This window comes from Xenopus laevis, chromosome 3S (genome assembly GCF_017654675.1).
Source record: "Xenopus laevis strain J_2021 chromosome 3S, Xenopus_laevis_v10.1, whole genome shotgun sequence".
NCBI lineage: Eukaryota > Metazoa > Chordata > Amphibia > Anura > Pipidae > Xenopus > Xenopus laevis.
The window spans coordinates 88,488,849-88,501,353 of NC_054376.1; the positions used below are offsets into that span (position 1 = coordinate 88,488,849).

The 12,505-nt window shown below is 39.2% G+C and overlaps 1 protein-coding gene across 2 annotated transcripts in view; it reads left to right on the plus strand.

Moving 5' to 3' along the window:
• The window catches only part of LOC108713150 (receptor-type tyrosine-protein phosphatase beta), a 59,838-nt gene extending 49,146 nt beyond the window's left edge, over positions 1-10,692 (plus strand). For both annotated transcript variants that reach the window (XM_041588607.1, XM_041588608.1), the window contains 8 exons: positions 344-434; positions 940-1,016; positions 1,279-1,413; positions 3,000-3,122; positions 4,356-4,519; positions 4,966-5,101; positions 10,172-10,292; positions 10,374-10,692. In XM_041588607.1, coding sequence (XP_041444541.1) covers positions 344-434; positions 940-1,016; positions 1,279-1,413; positions 3,000-3,122; positions 4,356-4,519; positions 4,966-5,101; positions 10,172-10,292; positions 10,374-10,396 — 870 coding nt within the window. In that variant the 3' untranslated portion in view covers positions 10,397-10,692. The remainder of the gene's footprint in view (positions 1-343; positions 435-939; positions 1,017-1,278; positions 1,414-2,999; positions 3,123-4,355; positions 4,520-4,965; positions 5,102-10,171; positions 10,293-10,373) is intronic.
• The last annotated feature ends 1,813 nt before the right edge of the window (positions 10,693-12,505 follow it).

Sequence of the window (12,505 nt, forward strand, 5' to 3'; positions counted from 1 at the left end):
TTAACTTATGCCATAATTAAAAAGCACTACAATTTTGCCTTTTTCACACACACAAACTTGATTTGTAGGAGCAGTTGATAAGGCCCAGGCTGATGGCCAGTAATAGTGATGTTTGGAGTGAATGCTTATTTGCTGTCCCTCATACCTATTGCAAGTAGTAATTTAGGACAGTGTTTTTACATATTTATAAATGTTTTATGAGTTATGGGGGCCTAGTAATAAAAATAATAAGCCACAAAAGGAGAGCTCATGTACTTATGCGACCATACCCTGCCTAAAAAGACCGTGTGAAGAATTATATGTAAAAGTTAAATTTCATGTGACTTTTTGTTTTCATTTTCAGAACCTTAAAGATATTGGTCGAGACCAGTCTTCTGACATTGCCCTTCTCCCAGAAAACAGAGGGAAGAATCGATACAGCAACATATTGCCCTGTAAGTGTTTAATCTATATTTTCAGTGTCCTTTAGTCTTTTTTTAGGTCTATTTTTTCTAATTTAATTGGTAGGCTGGTGTGAAACAATGCCCTACAGAAAGCTGGTTTACTGTCATGCTGTCTCTAAAAAGAACCCTTCAGTTTCTAAAGTTCAGTTACTACTGCTTAATCCAAACTAAATCTAAACACATATCTTTTAAATATATTGGCATGTTTGCTTTACCATGCCATACAGATTGCATTGAGACAGTCTACTCATCTACTGGCAAAAGAATTAGAATTAATTCTATTGGTTTGGTACAGCTAATGTTTTGTTTTTTAATTAAAAAAAAGGTCGAAGGAAAAGAAAATACTGTAGTCTTTTTATGGGCAATTGGGATTTGTCTCCATTGTTATTTCAGTACAGTCACTGTGGTTTAACATGGCTATATTTTTTTTTACAGCTTTGCTTCCATATATACCATTCATTTAACGTTCTGCTAATGTTAAATCTGTTCCTTACAGATGATTCCACAAGAGTGAAACTTGCCAACGTTGACGATGACCCCTGTTCAGACTATATTAACGCCAGCTATATGCCAGTTAGTAACATTTTTATTGTTTTTATGATTCCAGATCTTCCAGAGTGCCAAAAAGTTTGTCTTAAACAATGTGTAAATTCAATTTTTCAGCTGCTTAACTTTTAACTTAGGCAATTCATTTACAGTGAAAGGTAAACAGAATTGTGTGTAAATGGGTTAAATTTACTAGTAAAAGGTGTCTTTTCACCTTCTAAAAACGATGATTTTTTTTTTACATTGCTTTGTAAATGTATCTTAATAAGTGAATTCTTGATACTTTTAGGGCATTAACTTTCGGAGGGAATATATTGCTACACAAGGGCCTCTCCCAGCAACCAAAGATGATTTCTGGAAAATGGTGTGGGAACAAAATGTCCACATTATTGTGATGGTGACACAGTGTACAGAAAGAGGACGGGTAAGCTGCAGTTGCTATATGCAATTTATTAGCAGTACAGTATGTTCCACCCATGGTGTAAAATTACACAGACTGGGATTTTATTCAGTTCTGAGCCCAAAATGTAACATAAACTTGGTATTGTAGGGAATATGGGAACAGGAGAGTGTAAAACAACTATAGAACTGTTTCATATGGGAAAGGAGAGAGCACAATAAGTTCAGTATTCTAGCAACACAAGTTTTCTTGTGAAAAAAAAATTCCATTTGTTTTGCCCAACAGTGTAGAATACTTTTATATTGACATTGGTATGTATGTATATTTTTATTTAGAAAGCACTACTGTAGGGCCACTTTAAAGTGATAGTGACACTAAAAAAAACTACTTTTTAAAATATGAATGTACATTAAAAGTTGTTTTTGTAAGTAATTGTTAGTTGATGTTCCTAAACCTGACTGTTTTGCCAACCTGACTGTCCGATCTCAGCCTGTCAGTTAGAGTTTCTAATGCTGCACAAATATGGCAGCCCCCTCATAGGTGATCACAGGGAGTCAGATATGTAACGTAAAAGCTTTGGGCAAATACTTTGTGGAAAAATTATAAGAAGCATGCAAAGTCAATTTTATGGTAGATGTAAAAAAGGTTCAATTTCTGGTGTCAGTATCTCTTTAAGATCAAGAACAAGAAATCTCCTGCTTATTAGTACAAAAAGTGACTAAAAGGGCCTAAAAGTACATTAATCAGCAAATGACTTTGTAAAGAACTTTGCTGCAATTCCTTAAAAAAACTGAATCAAGAGCAAGTCAAGCTGGAGGAGTAAGAGTTCAGATCAAGGTTGGTATTCTGACAGTTAACTGAAGTTGGTTTAGAGAATAGGGCTGGATAGTAAGGCTGCATTGGGAAAAGTGAGAGCAGGCAGCATAGCCAAAGATGGCTGAAAGATCTGAAGGCATAAATTATATGTCCGTATGGTGAACAGCAGAACTGACAAATAGAAACCTGGAGTGTACATTTCATTTCACTCAGTGGATGCCAGGATTTTTATGATTAAGAAGCAAAATGTATAAACTACCTAAATACCAGGGGTGACATTCCAATTGGAAATGTGGCATCTTGAATTCTTGGATCTATTTCACGGTGAGCTGTAGGTTGATCTTGGTAAAGATTTTGTCCACTGCAGTTTTTTTTTTCTCTAAAAGCTAAGAAGTTACAAAAGTATGATCTGGGGATATGCCACATGGTCTCTAGCTTTAACCCTGATTTCAAACATGTGGTTCAAAATATGTACAAGAGCATCCAACAAGGAAGCACTGCAATCGCTGTCCAACTGCAAAAGCCATTCAATGAAAGGGAGTGGGTTATATGCAAGCATATTGGAGCAGAGGGTAGAAATCATGTCCCATTGTCTTCATTCAAAGGGGAACACCCACTAACCTACAGGAATCTTTAGATCAATATATGCTACAAGCGTAATATCAATATTAGGCATAACGGGCATAATATATCATTAATAGGCATATGGTTTTTCAGTGGTGATGATGATGATTAAAATGTTAAAAAATCTGGATTAGATTTCCATTGTGTAATTTTGATTTGTCTTTTCACAGGCAAAATGTGATCATTACTGGCCCATGGACCAAGATTCATACTATTATGGAGACCTGATTGTGCAAATGCTGTCAGAATCTGTGCTTCCTGAATGGACAATAAGGGAATTCAAAATCTGCAGCGTAAGGAAATTCTTATCAAGTGTAAACCATGTGGAATTTTCCTTTGCTACCAAGTGTCATTTATCAGTATCTCAATCCTTTGCCACCAAGTGTCATTTATCAGTCTCTTAAAATCAATGCAAAAGTATATACATTTTTAGCTTTTCTGTGTTGCAGCAATTCATCACCCTGATGTGTGCCTTGTCAATATCACAGGATACATATTTTAGGATTTAAAGGGGCAGCATAATCATTAAAAGACAGAGCTGTGACTGTATACCAGACTTAGGCAATTCATGACACTTTAGCATTTTTTTGGAGCACATCTGTGACACTGAATCATTGCTTGTGTGCTGATACTAAAAGCTAGGTAGATAAAATAGGTAGACAACCGTTACCGTTGCTTGCTAAATACAAAATCTTAGCGATGCAATAACAGTGGGAACTGGGAAGACAACATTTAGGGGGTTATTTATTAAGCTCCGAATACCAGAAATCCAAAAATTTGGGGCCTTAAAAACAAAATCCCAAATTTTCGGGATTTATTAAAGTCCGATGGTATGAAAACTCTGAATCCGAAACCCCGGCATCTAAAACCTCTCGAGGTCCTATATAAGTCAATGGGGAAGGTCCCAGTATCTTAGCTGATGTCTGTACCGATATCCAATGATTTCGGGGTTCCGGAGCAAAAAACTCAGAAAACTCTGAAAAAAATCGCAGTTTTTACGGAAAACTCAGAGTTTTCCGCAATTCGGAGTTTTCAGGGAAAGCTCCGGAGTTTTGCCCGACCCTATTTTTTTCTGGCTTTTTTTTCGGAATTCGGAGTTCCTCAAAGTTGGATGTTAGAAATACTGAGATAAATTCAGACCTTGATAAATAACCTCCTTAATGTAACACCTAGGTAGCAATTATCTGGGCAAAAGTTTGAATTTGACAAATCTGTGTCTTTTTAACCTGTTAACATTATGGTATTTGGTATTATACCATCTTCATAAGATTTGTGAGCACTTAGTCATGTGTTGTGCACATCCTAGTTCTTCTATTGGTCCTAATTTAAAGGGCAGATTGTTTATAACCTAGTAGTGTGGTATTTTAATATTACTGAATGAAAAAAACTAATAACACTGTACTGTATGTTCAACTGATGTTCATCGTTTGACAACGTGAATGTAATTTGTCTACAAAGTCTTGCATTCCTATGTTGCTGGCTAGATGTCAGGTTATAGACACAGAACACTGTTGCTTCTTTTATAGGAAGATCAAATTGATGCTCCGCGACTAGTACGTCATTTCCACTATACAGTGTGGCCAGATCATGGAGTGCCAGAAACCACCCAATCCCTGATCCAGTTTGTAAGAACAGTCAGAGACTATATTAACAGAACCCCTGGAAGTGGTCCTACTGTGGTGCACTGCAGGTACAGCTGAACTAGCTTCTTATCAACAATATTCACATACTGAAATACCAATATTCATATTTTGTGGCTGTGTGTTTTTAGTTGATACAAAGCGTCAGGCAAAACAGGAGCAGCTCTTGGGTTAAGTACTGTATATGTAGTGGGGTTAAGTAGTAAAAAGAAAGAGTATTAACAGAAAATTAATTGGATTGGTTAAAAAAGAATTGCTATAGTTCTATAATAGTTAATGTGACCAAGGATGTGTCAGTTTAAAACAAATGAACATCTTAATTAGAGCATCATTCTGTTATTAATAAGGTTATTCACCTTACTTCCCTCCATTATTTAATAAATGCATGGATAGACCAGTAGACAGAAAAGCTTATATACAACATATACTGTATGTAGCACTTGAAAACAACATGTACATGCTCAGTGCATAAGATGACAGTATATATCTGTTACAGTGCTGGTGTTGGTAGAACTGGCACATTCGTTGTACTGGACCGAATGCTTCAACAAGTTGATACAGTGGATTCAGTGGATATATTTGGAGCTGTTCGTGATCTCCGGATTCACCGAGTGTATATGGTGCAGACTGAGGTAAGAATTAGCATTCAGACCACTTAGTGGACAAATAAATGCCACAGCCATTTACCAGACAGTCATCTGCATCACTGAGGCACATTGACAAACTACTTGTATATTAAATGCAAACAGCTATAATAAATATATATGTGCTTTAGCTTCACAGACTTATCCTGTTAAGGAGGCACAATCTAACCTTGGTCAAACCTGAGTAGGCATTAGTGTCCATTACATTTTTACAACAAGCTGGCACAATAAAAAATTTGGGAATACAGCTGTCAATCACTTAATGGGATACTGTCATGGGAAAACATGTTTTTTCAAAGCCAAAAAAGCATCAGTTAATAGTGCTGGTCCAGCAGATTTCTGCACTGAAATCCATTTCTCAAAAGAGCAAACAGATTTTTTTTTATATTCAATTTTGAAATCTGACATGGGGCTAGATATTTTGTCAATTTCCCAGCTGCCCCCAGTCATGTGACTTGTGCCTGCACTTTAGGATGGAACTACTTTCTGGCAGGCTGTTATTTCTCCTACTTAATGTAACTGAATCAGTCTCAGTGGGACTTGGCTTTTACTATTGAGTGCTGTTCTTAGATCTACCAGGGAGCTGTTATCTTGTGTTAGGGAATTTTATTGAAAGTACATTACAGAAAATTATATAAACATTTCAGAAACAGAAAACATCACATTATTAAACTAACACTAATTTAATGAAAGTAAGTTCCCTTATCATTAAATCCTGTTTTGTTTCTGCCTGGCACCGCCAAATTCCTCACCCCTCCTTTTCACTTGGAATTTTGGGGTACTCTCCTCACCATCCAGGTCAATCTCAGTATCCTCCTCTAGGGATTCCCATTCCCCTCTTGACTCAAAACCTTCTCCCCACTCTCTTTTTCCCTCTTTACTCTTTCTATTCGTTTTTCCCAAGGACCTAGCCTTCCTCTTCTCTCTCTTTTCTTCCTCTCTAAGCCTCTCTTCCTCAGCCAGATTTCCCCAGCTCTTTCCTTCTGGCAGAACAAACCTATTGCCTGTTGCTACCACTATTTTTGGGGAGTTGTCTTTCTTTTTAATGGATGCTTTCTTTCCCACCACTCTCCACTTCTCCTCTCTTCTTGGCTGACTGGCCTTCTGATCACCCTTCTCTTTGGGTAACTTCCCTGCTGCCCTATCCACCACCTTACTACATGGGGCACTGGATTCCAGCTGCACAACCTCCCTCTCTGATCCCACCACTTCAGATGTTGGGGCGCCCTCCTCCACAATCTCCGTTCCCTGGCCAAATTCCTCCTGTAAATTAGGGCAATCTCTAACAATGTTGTGCCAGGCATCAGGGCAAGAACGGTGGACATGGCCTAACTTCAGGCACAAATTGCAGCGGATTTCCTGGCATTCTTTACTGGGGTGCACAGTTTCACCACAGAGGGTGCACTTCACCACTGGCCTTTTATCTGCAAAGTGCCTGTTTGAGCCACACCTGAAGCATACCCTGGGTTGGCCGGGATAGAAGCAAACCCCCCCTGTCCTTACCAATAAAGAAGGAATTGGGAAGGTGTTTGGGAACATTGAAATTCATGTGCAGTTTGACCTGTACCTTCCACCCTCCTATCCAGAAACCCTTCTCATCATACAGTGGGGTAAGTGGGGACAAGACAGTGCATTGCCTCTTTAGCCAGACCATCACATCTTCAGGGGGGACATACACTGTCTTAAATATAATGCCGACAGACTTGGTCTCAGGCCGGGAGACTGGAATCACGCTAAACCCCTCCCACTCTAGGGCTTCTCTCTTACCCTCCAGAACTCATCCAGACCCTGAGACAGTTTGAAGCTCAGATCAAACTCAGTGTCTGTGACACTTACCAGCCCAAACACATCTGCATGGGTAAAGCCCAATGACTCTTTGATGAGATTTCTGACTACAAACCTACGCCCCGGGAACTCACCTCTCTCCTTCACCCACTTAATTTTCACCTCATTCTTCCTCCTACTGGTCTGACTCTCACACACCTCAGAGACATTCTGCCTAAACAGTCTCTTACCATCCCAAACAACTCTCCTCCCTTGTGCCACTTCACTCTCACTATTTACAGGAGGATTCCCAGCACCCTCTGTGACACTGCTTTCACCAGCTACCTTCTCTCTTACTGCAGCATCACATACAGTTTTATTAGTCCGGGGTGCAGCCTTGTTAGTACTCCCTGTAGCTCGCACCTGACACACTGGCACCAGGCACACTCACTGCAGAAACACTGGCACTGGGCACACTTACTGCACTGGGCATGCTCACACCAGCCACACTCACAACATTTATATTGCCATTAGTATGGCCACTAGTGCTGGGCACTGAAACAGTCTCTGGGACCTGGGAATCTGCACACAAAGGCCTCACATTGACACCCCCAGGAATCACAGTCTCTTTAGAAAAGGAAAAGTCTTTATGAAACTTTTTCAGTTCATTTTCCTCCATTTCCTGGAATCTCTTTGATTGTCACAAACCTCTTTCCAGGGCTGTTTAACTGCCAGAACCCTGGTAATGTTATTCTCAATATCCTCCAAGTCATTAGACATGAAAACAATTTTCCTTACGGATTTAGATCTCTCAGTCCCTTTAAGAGCACTCAGTCCAGCCACCATGTTACTAATACTCCCCTCCAAAATGCTCCTTTTCTCTTCCAAGACTTTAATGTCTCTCTGGGCCCTGATTATTTGTCTGTGATTGGGCACCATTTCCAGCAGCCTCCTCTCCCCCATGATCACACAGGTGTATTGCTCCTACCTGGGCCATTGCAGCAGCAGCAGGATTGGGCTTCTCTCTCAGCGCCTCCACAGCCACCTCCATAGCCACACAGCATGCAGTCTCAGCACTCTCCATGGCTTCCTCACAGCCTGCAGCACTTCCTTCCTGGCTCCCAGCATGCCTTACAGCAGCTTCCTGGCTAGCCTCTGAACTGCAACTCTCAGCAGCAGAACTGCCACTTCCCACAGCAGAACTGCAACTCTCTGAAGCAACTTGGGCTTGTACATCCAGGGCATTTGCTTGCTTGGGAGACTCCATAACAGATGGAACAATGCATGTAGAGGTACTTTCTCCTTCCTTGCTGTCACTTGTAGCCATGGCCACCACCTCCTTGCGCACCTGAACCTTTTCAACTGGTGCTGCCAAACCGGGAGCAGCAGTCCTTCTGTTAGACCCCAAGCGGGTCCTCACTCCTTGGCCAGCAATGGCCGCCGTCTTCTTCCTCATTTTGTTTTGGGGGCATTTCTGGGGGAAAATCAGTTTGCTCCCCCCAGACCCAAAATGGGCCTGGGAAAAAACTCACAGCCTGGAGCTCTCGCCAATACAGGTGTTAGGGAGCTGCTATCTGGTTACCTTCCCATTGTTCTGTTGTTAGGCATGCTGGGGGGGAGGGGGTGATATCACTCCAACTTGCAGTACAGCAGTAAAGAGTGATTGAAGTTTATCAGATCACAAGTCACATGTCTGGGGGCAGCTGGCAAACTGACAATATGTCTAGCCCCATGTCAGATTTCAGAATTCAATATAAAAAAATCTGTTTGCTTTTTTTGAAAAATGGATTTAAGTGCAGAACTGATGGATTTTGAAAAAAAAAACAAAACGTTTTCTCATGACAGTATCCCTTTAATGTGCCCATTACTACATAACATATAATTGGAGTTCACATGATTCGACAAAAGTTCCCTAAACTGCTGAAGTGCCTAGTCCTTCATATACACTGTGTGAATATTCCTCCCTTGAGTTTTGCTAAGAGGACCTGTAATATCCTTCACTATAGGTAAAAGAATATAATGATTATTTTCATATAATTGCTGCACATAGCCCTTGCATTATCTTCTTTCACTGCTTCTGTGATTAATCAGTTTAGCTCACACTAAATTGCCTTTCCTGCTGTCATGAATACTAAGTATTTAGTTCTGTTTCCATGGGACGAGGCTGGATGATACAGACACAAGTCCAGAGTGAATAGTTCATTCACCTACACTGCAGAGTTTGCATAATGAAAAATACATTTAATGAGAACATTTTTCAAAGATGTTCATGCGGAACACACTAAACAGCTTTCCACTTATTCTTTTCATAAAACCCCCCCAGTGAGATCTGTATAGTCACTGTAATAGGAGTCTCTGTTGATGCATTTTAATGTATCCACCTATTCTAAACTTGTCTTATTTTGCTTTGACAACGTGCAGGGAGGGGCTAATTATAGAGCTTATTGAGCTTCCAAAGTAACTCCATGGGCTCTTTCTTTTGCACTTGTAAGAGCTGGTAGACCAAGTATCAACATAACAGCTACATTATACATACTTCACTTGTATAATGCATGAACTGGTTGGCATAATGCCATTGGTTATGAATATTTAGATATTTGTTTTGCAAAATTGCATATAGAAAAAATACCTTGAGCATCTGTATGTTGCAACGGTACTAAAGTTATACAACAAAAAAACAGCTTTTCCAACAGGGACGGTAATGATGCTATTATACAACATTTGATAAACACTTGTATAGTGAGTACATTTCACTTTCACATACATTAACAGCAAAACAGAAAGGGACAAACATACTTTCTTGTTGCACAAATAGGGGCAGATCTATCAAAGGTCAAAGTGAAATTTTGGATTAAAAATATTCGAATTTCGAGCTAATTTTTGTGTAATTCAACTAGGGAATAGTCCAAATTCGATTAGACCGCCTAGAATGTATTTGGAATCGAAGGGAAAATCGAAGGGTTTTTTTTGGGGAAAAAATTGTACAATTCAAATGCGCTATTACTTCGATTCGTATGATTCGAAATCGATCGAAAATGGACCTAAAAAAAAACATCTTTGATTTCATTTCAGTTAGTCCTTTTGAATTCGAATTTCTAAGTTTTTCAAATTCGAAATTCGACCCCTGATAAATCTGCCCCATGGAGTAGTGTATTATATTCATTGTCCTTTATTTATATAGAACCAACATGTGAATACAGTGATTTATAGAGATCTTTCATCATTAACCTCTGATCCTGCCCCACTCTAAGGTCCCTATCACTTCTCAGCTTACAGAATGTTCTTTTGTTGTAGTGTCAGTACGTCTATTTGTATCAATGTGTGAGAGACGTGTTAAGGGCCAGGAAACTGCGCAATGAACAGGACAATCCCTTGTTTCCAATATATGAAAATGTGAATCCAGAATATCACAGAGGTACGACTGTCTCCAACAGCGCATATTTCATTGCATACAACACTTCCCCTGCAGTACTAACAACCTGTATTTGTCTTACAGATGCTGTTTATTTAAGGCATTAAGTATTCCTCTGAGACCGCCTTCTACAGTGTTACTCCATATATATCCCCGAGCAATAAACAGTGCCTTTACTGGTTAGATTCCCAGTTATTTATTTGTCTCTGTCATTTTGTAAGCTATATGTAATATAAATGTACATTTCATTATCAGATGTGTATATATATATATTGTTTTATCTGTTTCAATTCTCACAGTAAAGCACAGTCAGTAAGCTAAGAAAATGTCTGCATGCAGGTAGCGTTGCAATTTGTCTTTTTTTTCTTTTGTCATGTTATTTATTGAGGTGATGTAGCAGACACATGTGCGTCAGTAATTCAGTATTTCCTGCCCTCCAATTTACTGTAATGGTAGTGGTTGTTTGTTTTCCTTCAAACTACAGCTGCCTTTCTTCGTAGATGTGTGTGTAGTTCAACACAAGAAACATGTCCCTGGTTCTGCTCTACTGAACATAGCGCAAAGTCACACTGGTCATTTTACCATATCCTATTAGATTAAATTTACTAAAGGTTCAAAACTCACAGGTTTTGTGATAATAAACATAAATGTATATCCCTCCAAGCAAGCAATATGCAAATAAAATTGGAGAACCTTTAGAGTCAGTCCACACGAGCAGATTTGGGGAGATTTAGTCGCCTGGCCTCTTCTTTTGGGCGACAATCTCCCCGAACTGCCTTAGCGTGTCTTACCATGTCTTCCCGTCCGCTATAATGAAAAGTCGCCTGCGCTAAAGCACACATGGCGCTTTGTTTTCCTCACGAGGAAACTTCATGTGACTTCGGAAAAAGAAGCGCCAGTGTGCTTTAGCGCAGTCGACTTTTCATTACAGCGGATGGGAAGACACGCTAAGGCAGTTTGGGGAGATTGTTCCACAGAAGAAGAGGCGATTAGTCGCCAGGCTACTAAATCTCCCCGAATCTGCTCGTGTGGATTGACCCTAAAGGTTCTCCAATTTTATTTGCATATTGTTTGCTATGAGGTCTATACATATACATATACACAAATATGCAGTATTAATACAAAACTGGGTTGACTATAGCACTTAAAGGGGACCTGTCCCACAGACAATCTGTTTAAAAAAATGGCCTTAGGCATAGAAGAGGGGCAGGCAATTACTTTCATCATCTAATTGTGTAGCCATTACATGGGCATGGGCATCAGGTGCCCCATTTTGGCACATAAACAAGATTTTGGCATGATGCAAAGCTTCCCTTAATAACAGTGCCCACAGAATGGCGGCTGCCTGTTTTCTCTAACTATGATTTGCAAAACTAAAAAAAAAAAAAACAGGATTTAAAAATATTTAGTAGTGTAAGTGAAATTTATTTTGCGTGATCAACATCATAAAATTTAAGGTGAGAGGTCCCCTTTAATAATGACATTCTTCCTATTTGTAAACCTTCCATTCAAAGTAGTATTGATACTCATTAGGTAGTTTAAACCAATATTTGCTCAGGCTTTAAGTCAAGGTCCCACCAAAGCTCTGTTGGCCACATGGTTTACTGGCAGGGCATACAGTGAAACTCAAAAACAGGTTGAATTGTATGAAAGACAGCTTGATTAGTTTTAAGTTATATTTAGAAACTTGAATCTTGAGGATTATTTAGACATTAAATATCCTTCAACTGTATTTTTGAAGCTAAAATCATTTTCTTTCCTCTGTGGCAGTAGTTATTAATTTCCATTGTAGCACTGTTTTTAAAAAAAAATAGATGTACTGTATAAATAAATACATACTTCATTAATAAGGGATAGCATGCAAGCTGCACATTATATTATCTGTGCAGCCAATAAAAAAGAAGATAGTGCCAAGGTGCACCGTAAATTTGGGTAAGACACATTTTCCATTACTCTGTGAGTATGCACTGAAAGTTGTGCTTAGGCTGGGGATAGCATTAATGTGTCCTGCTGGAGGGAAATTGTATTGATTCTGAGGTTAGCTGAAGGCCAGAACATAAGCTATTATAATGTAGTCATGGAATTAAATATGATTCAATTAGTCATTTGTATCTAAATGGTTTTACTGCATAATTGGACCAATATCATTCTGCATTAAAGGGCAGCATTAATATTAATAGTTATTGGAGACTGAGTGGGCAGAAGACAATAAATGC